Source organism: Schistocerca cancellata, chromosome 8 (assembly GCF_023864275.1).
Source record: "Schistocerca cancellata isolate TAMUIC-IGC-003103 chromosome 8, iqSchCanc2.1, whole genome shotgun sequence".
Lineage (NCBI taxonomy): Eukaryota > Metazoa > Arthropoda > Insecta > Orthoptera > Acrididae > Schistocerca > Schistocerca cancellata.
The window spans coordinates 416,449,078-416,469,754 of record NC_064633.1 but is presented as its reverse complement, the minus strand read 5'-3'; the positions used below and the strand labels follow the sequence as shown (position 1 = coordinate 416,469,754).

General features: G+C 39.3%; 1 protein-coding gene across 1 annotated transcript in view; it reads left to right on the top strand.

Annotated features, from left to right (window-relative positions):
- Positions 1-20,677, top strand: part of LOC126095603 (uncharacterized) — a 167,277-nt gene that overhangs the window by 4,050 nt on the left and 142,550 nt on the right. Inside the window, exon 2 of the mRNA XM_049910373.1 lies at positions 10,113-10,314. Coding sequence (XP_049766330.1) covers positions 10,115-10,314 — 200 coding nt within the window. The 5' untranslated portion in view covers positions 10,113-10,114. The remainder of the gene's footprint in view (positions 1-10,112; positions 10,315-20,677) is intronic.

Here is a 20,677-nt window from a genome sequence, read left to right as displayed (position 1 = left end):
ATTTTTAAGGGAGGCAGTTTTTATATGCTTCTGTATATGAGTAAGTCTGTAATTGGCAAAATTTACTATGCAATATCAGTTTGTGCCAGAAGTTTCTCTGTTTTGTTTTTGTGTGAAGGTACCATAATTATTTGTGTAATATTTATATTGTGTAATATTTTTCTTGTTTTTGTAATTATTTATGTAACATTTGTACTATGTAATATTGACTTTTGTAATGCCACAGATGATCTCTGAGGTCTTTACAACAATAAAAATGAATGAATGAATCAATCAATCAGTTTTGTAACAGACAATGTGACTGTGCCTAACATGACGTGTATATACCATAAAATGGTCAGTATATTTGGAAAAATAACAATAGTGATCCCAAAAGTTCCAACATATCGACCGTAACAATGAAAATAATTTTGTGGCTCTTGTTAGACAGCTGGGAAACCATTAGATTTGTCTGTAATCAGAGTCTAGTGTTTTCTAACATCACTATGTAAATTTATAATCAAATTATTACCCTCCAACTTAGGCCTCAGAGTCTAGTGTTTTCTAACAACAATATGTAAATTTATAATCAAATTATTACCCTCCAACTTAGGCCTCAGAGTCTAGTGTTTTCTAACAGCAATATGTAAATTTATAATCAAATTATTACCCTCCAACTTTGGCCTCAGCCCATGTGCGGATTCATCAGTTGAGGTTGGGAGGCCATGAGAAGTCACACAGAAGAACTCTTCCGACCAATTCCAGTAAATGTAAACAAATTATTGTAATTATATTAACCATTTTATGGTTATTAAAAGCCTGTTCTTGACATAAATACTGTGGGAGTGATGAATGAGAAACAGTTTAAGCACAGGAAATACTGTAGAGTGGCGAAAAACTGCCAAGTGCAAATTTGAAATGAAGCCTTTCAGTGCCAACCATTGCTAGCAAGGAGGGAAGGAGCAGAATATGTAAAGAAACAGCAATAACCACAGAAGGTGCTTTATAAATAAAAGCGAAATGTGTCTGGTGTAATTCTCTTTGATTATACTGCAGTCGGCTCTAGACAGATAACCTATAATAACAGATTTTAACAGCTGCTGCAGAAGATGGCCACACAAACAAACGTATTATCTTTTGTGGATATGCAGATCTTTGTATTGGGAGTTGTTGCTTTGTTTGGCCTCAACCATTCCTTTCTTTTCCTACTGTTAGCATATGGATACCATTTTTAGGCACCAGTAATGATACAGGATAGAAATTGTCAGTGTTGTTCATGAGCCAATTGATGATGAGCAAGCAGAGATATATATATGGCCATCCATTTACTTTTGTGCTTTGGGCTTAGAGCATGCGATACACAGACACCTGATTTTTTAATCTCAGATATTGCACAATGGTTCAATAATCACAGCTCATCACATTTGCCATTTCTCAAGTATAATGACATGGATCATTGTGGGTTAATACTTTTAAGTGCTCTTCATCAAACCCCGATGGTCTTCCTGGAAGTAGAAAGTCACTAACGTCAAAAAAGATCCTACTTAAAATGAGAACGTCACTTTCTTGCTGTGGTCTGCCCAATGGCATTATCCCCACACAAGGCTCAGATGTTTCTGGCTGTCTCCACTGTTGTCACTCCTCTACTTAACCCAAACAGAAGAATATCTCAGAAATGTTCCAATTTCTCCACTTGGCACTTCATTTTCTTACATCCACAGCTCCATTCTCTATCTCCAAATGACAATGTGTAAACTCATATAGCAACAGTGAACTACAAGTAAAAATTGACAATCAATAAATAAAACCATAATAACCAGAACACCAACATGCAAAACAAAAACACTACAAACTTTTGAACCAACCAGATACACACAGGACAAAAAGTAACTCCCTACCCCTTGCCCCCTTCCTCCAGGAGACATCACACTAATACCATGCAATGCCACCACTACCTTTAATAAGTGTCTCAGTTAATTACGGAAGAGAGTCCACAATTTCTTTCAGATATTGCCATGTCAAGCTGAAGCCACTCTCTGACGAGTGAGAATTTGAAATAAACATTCTGGCTCATTTCCAGGATAACCAGTATTTGTCCAAAGTCATGTTGCAAAAAATACCCCCAAAACAATGCAAAAAAAACTCTGGCTAGAACTGCACTCTCCACACACTGTTGGTTAGATGCTTCATGAGACTGTTGATGCACTCCGTGTCTTACATCATTAGAAAACAGACAAATTTGTGAGTTGTCAGACCACAGTACGTAACTCCAGTCAGCTGATGTCCACTTTCAGCATTGTTTGGCCCATTGCAGATACACAGTTTTTTGTGCCACTCTGATCAGTGGCATTTTGTGAAGTACCCAGTTTTAAGTGCCCATTGAATACAGTTCCCTTTGCAGGGTTTGCTTGGAAACTGGTTGAGGTGGACCTGTATTCACCATCAGCAGCTATTCCTATTGGGTTTGAGTCTGACTGCCATGATACCTGCCTCAGGCACTGTTTGTTAGGATCTTTTTACAACTGTTCTTACACTGTGTTCCATTACTGTGAGTGGTATCTAATTCCATATGGACATGTTAGACAGTCCTCATTGATGCACCAAGAAATTGGACAACTTCATTCATGTTGTGGTCGTGGAAATGTTCAAATATAATAACTCCTTTCTAGCATTCAGCCATGTCTCCATGTTGACTCATCTTAGTGTGCTGATTCCATACAAGTTACTGTCACATACAAACTACTTTATAGCCATGTGTTACGTCAGTGGGAGAGGCTCATATGGCCAACTGATGCCAGTTCTAGACAACCTACAGAGCTCCAGTATCCATTATGTTCTTTTAAGTAGAATATTATTTTGTCTGGTGTAATTATAATATGTATATTTAGAAATGTGTTTTGCAACAGGTACATAAAATTTCATTATAACTTTTCCAAGTATTGAAAAAATAGAAAAAAAGACTTTCATAAGTTGCCCACATATGAAACAAGAAACTTGAAATCCCTGCTAGACGTGTTTTATAGTATATTGTACTCTACTCATGAATCGAATTTAATTTAGTTTCATTTGATCCCGTGGGATTACATTGTGTACAGTAAATGTATATGTAATGTAGGACATGTCAGAAACAGAAAATCTTCATTATCACTTGTTTCCTAAGGAGCAATCATTTTGGTTACACTCTCCAACATGAGTGATTTTGAAGAACAATATATACAAATTTGGAGTTATTCTTGGTGGCAATAGTTAGTGACTCACCCTGTACAACCTTCTTACATGTTTATTAAACCAAGTGCTAGCAATGAATAATTATATTGTGTGCAATATTCAAGCATGTGGTTGCTCTTACATTCCTTCCCCAGAGCCACTGTTTGCTACTATTTTTCCTTCTCTTCTTTTTCCTACTATCAATTTCCATTGCCCCATCACAATTAAAATTTCATCTCTTCAGACTGGATGATTGAGGTGATGAATGGTTAGCACACTGCACTCGCATTTGGTAGGACGATGGTTCAGGTACCCGTCCAACCATCCTGATTTAAATTTTCTGTGATTTCCCTAAATCACTTATGGTGGTTCCTTTGAAAGAACATGGCCAATTTCCTGCCCCATCCTTCCTTACCCCAAGCTTGCACTTCATCTCAGATGACCTCACTGTTGATGAGACATGAAACTCTAAATATTCTTCCTTCCTTCCTTCTTTTCAAAACTGTGGTTAGTGTCATTTCGAATACTGAGCATGATACATGCCATTTCGATGTTGCTATTTACAAATCACTCTACCAGATGCTACCACTCTGACAGCCTTTGCAGCCTTAAAAGGTTGTTGATAATATACTTGGTGACTATGGTTTTCTGGGAATTAGTCCATGGTCTTGGAGCATGTTTTTGTGCCTGAAGTTTTGTCTCCTCTGTGTCAGATATTCTCAGAGGCACTGGAAGTGTGAATAGTTGACTCCAATGACTACGCTGTAAACAGTGGATCAATTTATGGTGTGCTTGCTCAGCTGTCACTTATTTATTAATGAATTCCTGAGTGGAAACTTTCATATTACACACATTCCTGAGTGGAAACTTTCATATTACACACATTTAATTACTCTTAAAACAATTGCCACACTTTTCATGTGAATTACCCTCTCTCCACTAAAGGGTTTATAGTGATAAATGAGTCTTGTTTTATGTCATTTCACACAGTCACTCTTACTACTACTTTACTTATGGCAATTATCCATGGTTTACAGGCAGTTTACCCTTGCCACTTTAGGCAGCCAAGTAGCTATTGATATGTATAGAAATCTGAAAGGAATTACACTTGATCCCACGATACCAAACTGACCTGGGATGAACCAAACAATACCAGAACTGCAACTTTGTGGGGTTACAACTGAATTACAATATTATTTTCAATATTCTTCCCACATAATACAAAATAAATTATGTACCATTTCCCATAAACCAACAAAATTCTGTTCAAGCAATATTCCTTCTCATCCCATTGCCATTCCATGTATTTCATAACCATTTGTGACTGCACCATGTGTTCTATTTATTACACTGCTGCAACCTACTGCAGTGCCATCATATGTGGTAACTATTTCATCAAGTGGAGAGCTATCTGTTAAGGAGCTCACATCATATATTAGTTAATGTGTAGCCATTGTTCAGGTTTCAGTCAGCTAGACAAGCATTTGTAGGACATCGGTGTGACTGGGTATCCAGAATGACACTTGTGGATGAGAGAATGAAATTTTGATACTTTATTGTAGTTGGTGCAATCTAGCATACAGGCACGTTAGTAAAGTCAGATACAAAGAACAGACTAAATCACTCTTTCATAGTGAAGATGAAACATCACACCAAAGAAAACTAGTTACTCTAAAGTCGATGCGTGTACAATGAATATGATAGATACTAAGTCCCTACACATTAATACATTTATCTTGAAGTTTTCCTTATGTAACAAGTATTTCATAAGATTTTGAGATTGCAGCTGGATGATAATGACTTCTTGCAAATATGTCCATTTTTAGTATGAACATTTTCATACACTCTAGTCATAAAATTCATCAGAAGAAGGCTGCCTGATTGTCAGGCAGTAGGTTGAGGCAAGAAAGCAACATCATCTCCTCATTATTCTTGGATCAGCTTTTTATTCGGTCCACTTATCTTCATTGTGGCATCAGAAATTTTGCATTTTCTATCGGTTAGTTTCATTTATCTTGAATTTTTTTTATGAAAGTGCATTGATCTGTTTGCCCTCCATGAAATTAACATTTTTCTGGAATGAAATATTATTAGAAATAAATGTAGGTAGGGAAAATTTCTCAGCTTGACACAGAAATGTTTATACTAATGATTTATTTGTTTTGTAATATTGCCATATGTTACAAAATAAAGTTAGTCAAGTTCCAACTTGATATCCACATTAGCTTTGTGATTTTAAAATTGTCTTTTTGTGCGTGTGTATGTTTTGATCAGAACAACAAATTGGAATGTAGTGCTGTAGAAAATCCATATTATTTTGATGACTTATTGCCAGTAGAACGCCATCCAAAGTTTCTGATGACTTACGTTGAGTCTGCTGCTTCATTTACAACATTATGGACTGGATGTCTGAAAACAAACATGGCTATACTTTTCAACAGAATGAAAAATGCTCCTCTCATAGCTAAAAAATTATGTGAATATGTCCCTGGACAGATGTAAAAGAAGGGAACTAGCTTTTTGAGGTATCGGGCAGCTTCAAAGACATTTAAATCAAAACATCTTGAAATATTCACATTTTGTTACTTGTTAGTATCAGCTTCCATGTCATGTAATGTAATGCATCATGTGAATAAAATGACATTATACATAATGTCATGTTGTATTACATGACACATGCTTTCATATCATCCAAAAGGGCATTTGTTGTGCCGTGCAGTTTGACACAATGTGTTTAAGTTTGGGATGCATGCATCCCTACTCTGAGACACTTACTATTACAGGTGCACCCCCACTCTTGGGTTCTTCCTATTGTGAATGCACTCTCTAGACACACACAAATTTGTGTCTATTTGTTCTTACACCCCTCACCAAACATGTAACAAGGATAGGTGTGGGGAAGAAATGATCTCCTCAGAGAAAAAGATCAGCTGCCTCCAACCAGAAATTAAAAAAAAAAAAAAAAAGAAAAAAAAATTGTTTTAGCATCCCCACTAGGAGCAAACCCATCTCCAGGAATTTTATCCTTCCACAAAAACTTTCTAGAGCTATTACATTCTCTTCAGCCACATGATATTATCATTGTTTACTATGGCTGATGAATCTCTTGGATTTTGGGCACAGGATCAGAGACTTTAGATTATAAATTGTAAGATGCATGTGTACCAACATCTTGCAGCAAAGAGAGCTCACTGCCCTGAAAGAGTAGGGATAGCTCATAAAAAATGAGCTCATAAAAATGCAAATATGTCAAAATGTTTTGATTTGAATTCCTGAAGCTGCCAGATAAGTGAAAATGCTAATTCCCTTCTTTTACATTGCTAACTCTGCCTAGGTCATTTACATCTTTCTTGTGTTACAATAGGAGCATTTTTCATTCTAGTTTAGCTTTTACTCTACCACGAAATGTTGCAACAACAAATCCAGATTAGTCACTATGATTGACTGAAATAAGGAGAACTGCAAAACAATGTATGCATGGCAAAATACTGTCAACTTTTAAATCCTGTATAAAATTGATGAATATAATCATGTTTTGTCAAAAAATAAATGTTCTACATGATAGCATAGTAGTTTTTGAAGATTTTACATGCACCTTTTGTGCAACTTTAAACTGATTATTTTCATGGCAGTGGATGTAGCTTTCACAAAGCAACAGAACTACAATTAATTACACACTATATATGTCTACCTTCTTACAAAATTTGAGTTGATTCACATGTTTGAAACATTAAAATGGCACACATGAAAAAACCTCACAAAAGATGTTTTTTGCATATAAAATCTGAATGAAGCTAGATTTTTGAAAGCAGGGTTTGAATTTTATAATAAGAATGCATTTTTTATGTATTTGTTTCATTTTAAACTGTTTCCATGCATTCAGCTCACATAAAAATGAATTTTTACGTGCTACATTTAGCTTGACTGTAAACTAGTGTATCTTGACGATGGATAAAGATTTTAGGGAAAAAAATGCTTTTGATTTTATCCATTTATATACATTCATGCAAAGTTTGAACTGATTCATACAAGCTGAAAATACAGGAGTGGAATGCTTCAAAAACCTTCCAGAAAACATGTTTCTTTTTTTGCATGTTTTTGCTCGCAGAATCTTAAGAGTGCATATACAAATGATGCCATTATCTGAGCTCTAATTTCAGCCCAATTAAAACCTTGTGCAAAAGGAATTAATCAAATTAATCAGTTCAAACAATTTGCTGAGTACCAGCTCTGGTTCATCGCCCAAACCTTGCTTAATATATTGGAACATAGCTATGATAAGACTGATGTTTAAATAGTTATATAAATGGTCACTGGTCTGTACTAAACCATAGAATTTTCACTCCATGTTCCTAGCTCAAGTATGAACTGAGCACCAAGACATGCCCCCCCACCCTTCCCAAAAAACTGCAATTCTGCGTTGTGAAAAACATCAGAAAGTACACAATATGGTGTTGGTCAATTCAGCGAATAAAGATGTATGGAGTACCTGACACCATGCAAATACTAGAATACATATTACTGTATATTTTACATTAAGAATTAATTATGAGAATGCTTTGTGCATGTTGTGGGTGAATTTCATTAATGTTAACTCTAATCATATTTACATATTCTGTAAACTTAGTTCACATCATTTCAATAAAGGAATTGTTTAAACAATCTACACAAGAAGTAGCTAACTAACTGTCGAGACCATTTCAAAAACAATCCAATTAATTTTATTTGCCAATGTATTACTGTAAATGATGTGTGTGCACAGCTCCATTCTATAAACAGAACGTTAGTCAAACAATTGGGTGGAAAGTTAATTTCATGCTTTGAAAAATTTATAGCTGGGGTGAAAAGTGGATTATTGTTATTGCTTAACTTCTGGAGGATAAAATTTTGCTGTTGAATACTGCACGACTAATCTGGACAAATTTGGTGAAAAAATGTACCAGAGGAGGTCTGTACTGCAAAAGAAAGATATTTTTTTTTTTTTTTTTTTTTTTTTTTTTTTTTTTTTTTTTTTTTTAGGGAAACAGGATTTTGAAGACCCACTAAATACACCACTGTTCACAGACTGTATCTACATCTACATACATACATACTCCGCAAGCCATCATATGGCAAGTGGTGGAGGGTACTCTGTACCACTACTGGTCATTTCCGTTCACGTTCCACTCCCAATTAGAGCTAGGGGAAAATGACTGTCTGTAAGTCCCTGTATACATCCTAATTTTTCGTGTCTTAGCTTGCTAGTCCTTTCAAGAAATGTAGAATGTTGGCAGTAGAATCATTCTGCAGTCAGGTTCTAACACTGGTTCTCTAAATTTTCTCAATAAACATTCCTCAGAAAGAATGTTGCTTTCCCTCCAGGAATTCCCATTTGAATTCCTGAACCATCTCCGTAACACTTGCATGTTGAGTGAAGCTACCAATAACAACTCTAGCAGACTGCTTCTGAATTGCTTTGATGTCTTCCTTGGATACAACTTGGCACAGCTCCCAAAAACTCAAGCAGTATACGAGATTAGGTCACACTAGTGTTGTACATGCTTTCTCCTTTACAGTTGAACCACAATTTTCCAAAATTCTCCCAATAAACCGAAGTCAACCTTCCCTACCACAATCCTAACAGGCTCATTCCATTTCATATTGATTTGGAGTGTTACGCCCAGATATGTAAACGATGTGACTGTGTCAAGCAGGGCACTAGTAATGCTATATCCAAAGATTATATGGGGTTTGTTTTTCCTTTGAGAGCTATTCATCACACCAACTAGAAATTTCGCTTAAGCCATTTCATATCCTCCTAAAGTCACTCCACTTCACAACTTCCCATACACCATAGCATCATCAGAAAACAATCACTGATTACCGCCTACTGCCTGCCAAATCATTTACAGAAAATTCCCTGGGGCACTCAGGATGATACCTTTGCCTCTGATGACCATTCATCATTGAGGACAACATACCAGGTTCTATTACTTATGAAGTCTTTGAGCCACCCACATATCTGGGAACCTATTCCATATGTCATACTTGTATCTGTTTCCACATCTAAAGAAATTTTGTGGATGGGAAATAGAAGTTATGGCAGCTATACCTGTAGATGGACATTTTGCAGATCTTGTAGAATCACATGTCAGGGTTGGATGATAAATTGCAAAACACAAAACATAACTAAAGTTAGATACATAAGAAAAAGTCTGATGCATTTTCATATAGTTGCCATTTGTGGAATATCGTTCTTACATAATGTTTGGTTTCAGGTGGGTGTTTATTTTTAAAATATTTTGAAGACCATTGTGATATTTTTTAATTTGTTTCTTTTCTTGCCCTCTGACTATGTTTACTTACAAGTTGCAGTGCACATCTGCCAGAGTTATCCTCCATATATTTGTTACTTTTGTTGTTTAACTAAATCTGCCAAATAAATTGAAAGAGGTACTATTTTATAGCATTTTATCAGTAATTATAGATATTGATAACTGTCAACTTCTCAAAGAGAAAGATGGCCTGCGAAATTACATTGTTCAGTAGAGACAAGTTTCGGGACAACTGACAGAAAGACATGGAAGTAGATAACAATACACTTTGCTTTTGAAACTATGGTTTCCTTTTTAAAGGAAGAAACAAGAAATTGTTAGGGGAGGGTGCACTGGTGACAGGACAGCCAGAACTCATAAGGTGATTTATTCTTCTTAGCTCAGGTTCTGAAAAGGTTATCTCCGAGTCCATCATTCTCCAGTTATATACTCTTTCATCCCTGAAGAAGGAACATATAGTTAGGAGTGTTGTTGTCTACTTGTATGTTTCTGGAGCTGTTCTGAAAGCTTTCAGTCATGAAAACAATAATTTACTGGTCCATCTTTCCACCTATGAATTAAGGATGCTTACAACTTTCAGGTAACTAATAATTTTTATCTTTCTTGAAGCAGAAATGCTATATGGTGACTATGATCAGGAAATGCAAAAATATGATGCCTTCTGCTATGAATATTACTGCAGATTAAGACAAAATAATGCTGCATTATACCGAGCATTATATGAAAACTGGTACAGTGCAAATAATTTTTACCCAGCACATTATGGATGGATTAGAGACATGAATTTGAGCAGCAAATTTTCTGACTCAGAGAGGTATGTAATTTTTTTATGTTGAAAAAAAAACTTGGTTTGACAGATAATGATGTGGTTTGTTGATCCAAATGTATTAAAAAAATACCATCCTGAACTGATATTAATAACTGAAATTTTCCCCCATTATCTTCAACTATCTTCCATTGTGCCTAAACTGAGAAATAAAATTTCAAGAACCCTCCGCCCCCCCCCCCCCTCCACTCCCCCCAAAATGGTGTGTTCAGCCAAAGAATCAGGCAAAATTTGAGCCACACTCTCCATCAACTGCTCATTGAAATGCTGTCATGTCAAAATACTTATCCTTCAATCACATCTCAAATGCCTTTATACACCTCATTTTATTTTATTTTTTTTAATTTCTGGAATATCAATACTTTCATTGCTGTACGATTAAAATTACTTAATAGTTGACACTTCAGCTCCTGTAACTTAGTACTCTACTCAGAACTGTCACCATCACAAAAACTGTCTACTGTTGCCAGTGTGCCATAACAAAGCATCAGTTCACTTCCAATGCTTGAGTAATTTGATTTACATGCGTAATCTGTTATTGGGCACTGCCATCATCACATTTAACTAGTGCCAGCCGTAATATGGAAAAGTTTGTTCCATTCACATTACACAAGCTTCAACAGAGGTGCAACAGATATCCAGTGAGGTAAAGCTGTAGTGCCACATGACAAACATCAAATAACAAGCAGTTTTAATCAGAGTATAGTAGTAGCACTCTTGTTTTTATGGCTGCTCTCTTGAACTATGCAGACTCTGTCATCTGCCATCTTAACTGTTGAAATATGATTTCTAAATGATTAATGGAAATCTCATATAAAGATGTGAAACAAATACTAACAAACAGATAGAGGGGCTGGCCAGTACTTACCTCAGCTCAGTACAGCCGATAGATACACAAAAAACAGAACCGAAAATTTACGTTCCTAGCTTTCAGAACAAATGTTCCTTCATCAGGGAGGAGAGAGGGGAAAGAAAGGGAAGAAGGGAAAGTAGATTCAGTTACTCACAACCCAGGTTATGAAGCAACAGGGAAACAAAAACAGGGAGGGTAGCAAGGATGGAGGCATGGTTGTCAGAGGGAAGCCAAAGATATTCTACTGTAAGTACTGTGCCAGCTTCAAACCAAAGAGGATGCATACTAGAAGTAAAGAGATATATAGTATAAAGATAAACACAACTGTGTAGGATGAAAAGATGAGTGAATGGCTAAAGAGGAAAGGGAAAGAGGAGAAGACTGAAGAGTAAATGGGAGTGAGGTTGTTTAACATAGGTTCAGTCCAGGGGGATGGTGGGATGAAAGGATGTGTTGGAGTGCAAGTTCCCATCTCCGCAGTTCAGAGGGACTGGTGTTGGGTGGGAGAAGCCAAATGGCACATATGGTGTAGCAGGTTCCTAGGTCCCTAGAATTATGCTGGAGGGCATGCTCCGCTACTGGGTATTGGGCATCTCCTAGGTGGACAGTTCATCTGTGTCCATTCATGCGCTCAGCCAGTTTAGTTGTTGTCATACCAACGTAAAAGGCTGTGCAGTGCAGGCATGTCAGTTGATAAATGACATGTGTAGTTTCACACGTGGCCCTGCCTTGAATTGTGTATGTTTTACCAGTAGCAGGGCTGGAGTAGGTGGTTGTGGGGGGATGCATGGGGCAGGTTTTGCAGTGGGGTCGGTTACGGGGGTAGGAACTGCTGGGTAGAGAAGGTAGTCTGGGAATATTGTGGGGTTTAACGAGGATGTTACGGAGGTTAGGGGGGGCGACGAAAGGCAACTCTGGGTGGTGTGGGGAGAATTTTGTCAAGGGATGATCTCATTTCAGGGGTTGACTTGAGAAAGGCATATCCCTGGCGGAGTAATCTGTTGATGTTTTCGAGGCCAGGATAATATTGGGTGTGGTCTGGGGGTAGGAAATTGTTGTTGGACGGGGAGGAATGTATTGCTCGGGAGATCTGTTTGTGGACAAGGTCTACAGGATAGTTGCGGGAGAGGAAAGCACTGGTCAGGTTATTGGTGTAATTGTTGAGGGATTCATCACTGGAGCAGATATATTTGCCACAAATACCTAGGCTGTAGGGAAGGGAGCGTTTGATGTGGAATGGATGGCAGCTATCAAAGTGAAGGTACTGTTGTTTGTTTGTGGGTTTGATATAGACAGAGGTGTGGATATGAGCTTCAACAAGATGAAGGTCAACATCCAGGAAGGTGGCTTGGGTTTTGGAGAAGGACCAGGTGAAATTCAGATTCGAAAAGGAGTTGAGATTATGGAGGAAATTAAGGAGTGTTTCTTCACCATGAGTCCAGACCACAAAGATGTCATCTATAAACCTATACCAGATCAGGGGAAGCAGCTGTTGGGTCTTCAGGAAAGCCTCCTCCATGCGGCCCATGAAGAGGTTGGCATAGGACGGAGCCATCCTGGTTCCCATGGCCGTTCCCCTGATTTGTTTGTAGGGCTGGCCTTCAAAAGTGAAGTAATTATGGTTGAGGACGAAGTTGGTAAGTGTGATAAGGAACGAGGTTTTTGGAAGATCTTCGGGTGGGCATTGGGAGAGGTAGTGCTCAAGGGCAGAGAGACCATGGGTATATGGGATGTTTGTGTAAAGGGATGTAGCATCTATGGTGACAAGAAAGGTTTCAGGTGGGAGAGGAGTGGGAATGGATTTGAGGCGTTCTAGGAAGTGGTTTGTGTCTTTGATGTTGGATGGGAGTCTGCGGGTGATAGGTTGGAGGTGCTGGTCCAGCAGAGCTGAGATACGTTCTGTTGGGGCCTTGAAGCCTGCTACAATGGGACGGTCGGGATGGTTCTATTTGAGGATTTTGGGTAATAGGTAGAATGTAGGGGTACGTGGCTCAGGTGGAGTGAGTAAGTCTATGGAAGCCGTTGTGAGGCCTTGTGAGGGACCTCGGATTTTTAGGATTTTCTGCAGCTAAGTCTGGATGGAGGGAATGGGATCCTGGGTAACAGCTTTGTAGGTTGAGGTGGCAGAGAGTTGACGCAGTCCTTCTGCCACATACTCCACACGGTCAAGCACGACAGTAGTGGAGCTTTTATCCGCCGGGAGGATGACAATAGAGCAGTCTATTTTCAGCTCCTTAATGGCACGGGATTCAGCTGGAGTGATTTTGGGGGTTGTCGGGATGTTCTTCAAGAAGGACTGGGAGGCAACACTGGATGTGAGGAATTCCTGAAATGTCTGCAAGGGATGGTTTGGGGGATGGAGGAGGATCCCTTTGAGAATGCGGTTGGAACTGTTCTAGACAGGGTTCAACACTGGGTATTTGGGGGCTGTGTTTGGGTAGTGAAATGATATTTCCAGTTGAGGTTCCGGGTGAATGAGAGGAGATCTTTAGCCAGGGCAGTGTGGTTGAATTTAGGCGTGGGGCTAAAGGTTAAGCCTTTTGATAGAACAGATGTCTCTGGAGGAGAGAGGGATCTGGATGAGAGGTTTAGAGGTTTAGGACTGGTGATATGTGGCATTTGACTGTGGTTATAGTTGAGATTTGGTCTGAGTGGGGTATGTGCTGGGATGGGGAGATTGAGTAGGGTGACTAGGCTAGGTTTGTTGGCTATGAGGGGGGTTTGTTGAAGGTTCTGTTGTGGTTGGTGTTTGCGAGGGATAGGGAGAGGGACCCCACTCCTTAGGTGTTGCACTAGCACTGTGGATAGTTTTTTCAGGTGGTGTGTGGCATGGAACTCAAGTTTGCAGCTGGTTTCTAGGATTATGTTCCTGAGTGTGTTCTCCAAGTAAGGGTTTGAGAGGTGGAGGACTTTGAAGAGAGATGGAGCTGTTGGGAGTGGTGGTTACATGAAGTAGTGTAGAGATTCAGGACAAGTTGGGTAAGGGCTAAGGATTGAAGGTTCTGGAAGTCCAGGAGAGACTGGTGGAAGGAGGAATTGCACCCAGAGATGGGAACTTTTAAGGTAAGTCCTTTAGGGGTAATTCCAAAGGTTAAGCAGGACCGGAGGAAAAGTATGTGGGATTGCAGTTTGGCTACGGTGAATGCATGTTTTCGGAATGAATGTAAATAATGTGGTATAGGATTAGGGTACATAGTGGGTAACTGGTGGGTAGGGAAATTAAATAACTAAAGTTGAAATAGTAATCATAAGAAGGAATAAAACACAGAGGGAAGGACGAGAAAGAAAGAAATTGTGTTGGTAATGTTCAATACCAAAGGAAGACCACTAAATAAGAAAAATACGGAAAAAGTTGACCAGACCAAGCAAGTATGTCCAGATCAGGGGAAAAGAACACACGTTGCTCATAAACAGAGATAGCAAGTTGCGAAAAAAAGATCGCGCATGCCGTAAAAAAGACCACGCTTGCCGCAAAAAAGATCGCGCGTGCCGCAAAAAAGTTTGCGGGTGGCGCAGAAATGTCCCAAAAAATTTTTCCTGTTACAGAGAAAGATATCCAATGGCACAAAAATATCTCCAGCAACAAGAAATATGATTTCTTCCTGTCTACATCTACAGCCATCCGCTAAAACCACGGTGAAGTGCGTGGCAGAGGGTGCATACCATCGTGCCAATTATTAGAGTTTCTTCCTGTTCCATTCACATATGGAGCACAAGTGAAATGGTTGTTTGAATGTCTGCATGTGCTGTAATAATCCTAATCTTGTCTTCATGATACGTATGTGGGTGATAAGTAGGGGGTTGTAGTATATTCCTAGAGTCATCTTTTGAAGCCAGTTCTTGAAACTTTGTTAGTAGACTTTCTCGAAATAGTTTAAGTCTATCTTCAAGAGCCGGCCAGTACAGTTTCCTCAACATCACTGTAACATTCTCCCACAGGTCAAACAAACCTGTAACCATTCATGCTGCCGTTCTCTTTATATGTTCAACACCCCCTGTTGTCCTATTTGGTATGGGTCCCACACAGTTAAGCAATATTCTAGAATGGGTCACGTGAGCGATTTGTAAGTAATCTCCTTTGTAGACTGGTTGCACGTCCCCAGTATTCCACCAATAAACTGAGGCCTGAGTGTCTACAAAGTGTTACTCCCAGGTATTTGTATGAGTTGGCCAATTCCAAATGTGACTCACTGATATTTTATTCATAGGACACTAAGTTTTTTCATTTTGTGAAGTGCACCATTTTGCATTTCTGAGCATTTAAAGCAAGCTACAGTATCTGCACCACTTTGAAATCTTATGAAGATCTGACTGAATATTTATGCAATATAATGTAATTCGATAGATAAAAAATCTGCTCACCAAGTGGCAGCAGGAGAACACGCATATAGAAAAAGGTTTTATGTATGCAAGCTTTCAGAGCCAGTGGCTCCTTCCAGTACAAGGGTGGAAGAGGAAGGAAGAGGGGCGAAGGAAAAGTCTGGAGAGGTTTAGGAGAAGGGTTAGAGTTGTGAAAAGTCACCCAGAACCCCGGGTCAGGGGAGACTCACTGGATGGGATGAGAAGGAAAGGCTGATTTTTGGGGGCTGAAATGAACGAGATTTGAAAACTTTAGAGCTTAAACATGGAAGAAAGGGTCATATGCAAGACAGAGGTTACTGCTAAAATATTGTGCACAAGTTAATAAGAGTGAAAAGCTAAGTGCTTTGTATGTTACAGAGTTGGGAGGGGTTTGGCAAAAAATAGGCACTTCAGAAAATGAAAGATGTAGAAAACTCTAAAACTGAGTGAAGAAAGGAGTAGTTACTGTGAAGAAATGTTGAGACAGAAGAAATTAGTGCAAATTAAGGCCGGGTGGGTGGTGAGAACCAAGGCATGTTGTAGCATTAGTTCCCACCCGTGGAGTTATGAGAAACTGATGTCTGGGGGAAGAATCCAAATGGCATGTGTGGTGAAACAGGCACCAATGTCACAGGTGTCATGTTTTACAGCATGCTCTGCCAGTTAACAGGGCTGGTATACGTGGTTTTTAGGAGGGTGCATAGGGCAAGCCTTCAATGGGGATGATCACAGATATAGGAGCCATAGGGTAGAGAGATGGGTGCAGAAGGAGCATAGCATCTAACAAGAATATTGCAGTGATTGACAGGATGAGAAAAAGCTATTCTAGGTGTGATGGGCAAAATCTCAGACAAAATGGATCTCATTTCAGGGCACGATTTTAGAAAGTCATGGCCTTGTCAGAGACCAGGATGAGTGACAAGTGGCGTGCTCTGAAGTTATTTTTTGGAGGGATCAGCAGTATCTGGATTGGATGTGATGGCCAGGGGAATATGCTTTTGAAGTCGGTTGGTGAGGTAATTACTTCCAGTGACAGATGAAGTGAGAATTATGGCATATTACTGCAAAGAGTCTGCATCCGAACAAATACGTTTGCCTCGAATGCCAAGGCTGTATGGGAGGAAATGTTTGACATGGAAAGCATGGAAACGATCAAAATGTTAATACTGTTGTTTGTTGGTAGGTTTAATATGGACAGAAGTGTGTAGCTGGCTTTTGGTGTTGATGACATCATCAAGGAAAGTGGTATGGGATTTGGAATAGGACCATGTGAAATTTAATAGGGAGAAGGTATTTAGAGACTCCAGGAGTTTTTAACAGGTCAGCCTCACCATACAGCAAAGATATCATCATTGTATCTAAACCATATGTGGAACTGAAGGCTTATGGATCCCAAGAAATCCCCCTCTAAAAGACTCATAAAAAGATTGGGATAGGAAAGAGCCGTCCTGGCTCCCATGACTGTACCACTGATCTTTTTGTATGTCCTCCCTGCTCACCTTAATTAACTTTATACTTACCAACACTACTTCACCTTTGAGGGGCAGACATACAAACTGATCAGGGGTATGGCCATGGGAACCACAATACTTCACCTTTGAGGGGCAGACACACAAACAGATCGGGGTTATGGCCATGGGAACCAGGATGGCTCCTTCCTGTGCCAACCTTTTCATGGATCATTTAGAGTGGGGTTTCCTGGGATCCATAAGCCTTCAGTCCCAGGTTTGGTTTAGGTACATTGATGACATCTTTGCTGTAGGGACTCATGATGAGGCTGACCTGTTAAAATTCCTGATATATCGAAATAACTTCTCCCAATTAAATTTCAAGTTGCCCCACTCTGAATTTCATGCCAGTTTCCTTGTGTTCATCCAGTCCACACAAAAAGCCAGCTACACTACATTTTGCATCTGCAAGACTACCACCAAGTTACGCTATGTTATCAAAAGTATTCAGACACCTGGGTGAAAATGACGTACAAGTTCGTGGTGCCATCCATTGGTAATGCTGGAATTCAGTATGGTGTTGGTCCACCCTTAGTCCTAATGACAGCTTCCACTCTTGCAGGCATATGTTCAACCAGGTGCTGGAAGGTTTCTTGGGGAATGGCAGCCCATTCTTCACAGAGTGCTGCACTGAGGAGAGGTATCGATGTCGGTCGGTGAGGCCTGGCATGAAGTCGGCATTGCAAAACATCCCAAAGGTGTTGTATAGAATTCAGGTCATGACTCTGTGCGGGCCAGTCCATTACAGGGATGTTATTGTTGTGTAACCACTCCACCACAGGCCGTGCATTATAAACAGGTGCCCGGTCCTGTTGAAAGATGCAGTCGCAGTCCCTGAATTGCTCTTCAACAGTGGGAAGCAAGAAGGTGCTTAAAGCATCAATGTAAGCCTGTGCTGTGACAGTGCCCTGCAAAGCAACAAGGGGTGCAAGCCCCCTCCATGAAAAACACGACCACACCATAACACCACTGCACCCAAATTTTACTGTTGGCAGATGACTTTCACCAGGCAGTCACCTGTGCCATTTGATCACCACATTGTGCACTGTGATTTGTCACTCCAGACAACGTTTTTCCACTGTTCAATCATCCCGTGTTTACACTCCTTACACCAAGCGAGGCGTCATTTGGTATTTACCATTTGACTTATGAGCAGCTGCTCAACCTTGAAATCCATGTTTTCTCACCTCCCACCAGACTGTCATAGTATTTGCAGTGGATGCTGATGCAGTTTGGAATTCCTGTGTGATGGTCTGGATAGATGTCTGCCTGTTACACATTACAACCCTCTTTAACTGTTGGCAATCTCTGTCAGTCAACAGACGAGGTCAGCCTGTACACTTTTGTGCTGTAAGTGTCTCTTCACGTTTCCACTTCACTGTCACGTTGAAAATAGTGAACCTAGAGATGTTTAGGAGTGTGAAAATCTCGCTTACAGATGTATGAAACAAGTGATACCCAATCACCTGACCACGTTCGAAGTCCATGAGTTCCACGGAACACCCCATTCTGCTCTCTCACAATGTCCAGTGACTACTGAGGTCGCTGATATGGAGTATCTGGCAGTAGGTGGCAGCACAATGCATCTAATATGAAAAACTTATGTTTTCAGGGGTGTCCAGATACTTTTGATCACATAGTGTATCAGTTAGGGTGAATAGGCATAGGCAGAGGGTATATACCAGCAACACACAATATCCTCTTGCAGAGCATGCTCTACAGCATGACAGTCATGACCTCGATGGCTGTTTCACCATTAGTGCCATCTGGATTCTTCCCTGAGACACCAGTTTCTCAGAACTCCGCAGGTGGCAACTAACGTTACAGCATATCCTTGTTTCTTGCCACCCACCTTGCTTTAATTTATGCTAATTTCTTTTGTCTCAACATTTCTTCACAGTAAGTACTCCTTTCTTCACTCTGTTTTAGTTTTCTGCATCTTTAATTTTCTGATCTGTCTATTTTTTGCTACCCCCCTCCCACCTCTGTTACACACGATACACTTAACTTTTCACTCTTATTAACTTGTGCAAAGTCTTTTAGCAAGAATCTCTGTCTTGCATATTATCCAATCTTCCATGTTTAAACCCTAAGGTTTTGAAATCTCATCTGATACAGCCCCCATCAATTATACTTTCCTTCTCATCCCATCCGGTAGGTCTCCCTTGATTTGGGGTTCTGGGTGACTTTTCTGAACTCTAACCATTTTCCTAAACCTCTCCAGTCCTTTTCCTTCACCCCTCTTCCTTCCCCTTCACACCTTCTGCCAGAAGAAGAAGCCACTGACTCTGAAAGCTTGTATACGTAAATCCTTTCTTTATATGTGTGTTGTCCTGCCACTGCTTGATGAGTGGATTTTTTATCTATCTAATTACTGAATATTTATGCAGCTTCTTTCGGACAGTATTTCATTACAGATAACTGTATTGTTTGCAAAAAGTATGAGATTACTATTAATGTTGTCTGCAAGGTCATCAGCATACAACATGAACAACAAGTGTCCCAACACAATTTTCTGGGGCACACTGGAAGTTATTTCTACATCTGAACATGACCCTCCATCCAAGATAACTTGTTGTGTACTACGTACCAAAAAGTTCTCAGTCTAACATATCATAAGTTTCTGTTTTGTCTTGTGTATACTTTTATTGTTTTTAATTGTTCATCTTGATCTTATTTTCATAGTACTTCTTCACACTCTTTCAAAAACATTTAATAGATAATTTTGTTTAATTCAGCAAATTCTGCCATGTTCCCATTAGTCTTTGCTTGAAACTCTTCCCTTCTCATAGTAGCTGCTTTATTCCCTTAAATATTTTAATTTCTTTTTCTCTCCTCCTGTTTGCATAAGTGTCTTTATTATATGATTTTCCCTTTCATTTAGTAGTGTGTAATCTTCTCTTTTGAAGATGCTAAATTTATTTATGCAGCCCATTTGATCATGTGCAGTAGTGTGCTAGGTATTAGACTTAAATCATGTGTTTGTAAAGCAAAGTAATCATGTTTACATATATCAAACAGTGGAATATCCAGGATGGAATTTATCAATATCATTAAAAGGAAAATTATAGTGGAAATGCTGAATTGCAGATAGGCACAACAAAAAGACTCTCACAATAAAGCTTGTGGCTTTTTGAGTTGCATGTGCGCGCCTGTGTGTGTGTGTGTGTGTGTGTGTGTGTGTGTGTGTGTGTGTGTCTGCTGTTGACAAAGGCCTATCTGCAACTCAGCATCTCCGTTATATGGTGAGTAGCAACTTTCTTTCTCATGTTTACATATATGTATGTTAAAAATTACCAATTACATAACTTGAATTTCTGTATTGACTTACTAGATAGAAGCAGTGGTGATGTATATATTTTCTAATAGAGCTTGCAAATGCGTTTATATTTTATATATCTTTTAGATTATCTGGCAGCTTGAACAATTTTATTTCCATAGAGCATGTACCTTTCAGGCGTATACTATAGTGACTGGGATTACATGTAAGTTTCCTGTTAATTTTTTATTGTGTTTATGTAGAATTGGCATATTCAGTACATATATCCCATTTTAGGTCACTTTGGATGCCGACACCAATAATTTTGTTACCTTTTTTTATGATGGGTTGATTGTTGATGGTGACATCATAGTAATGCGGTATGTTATT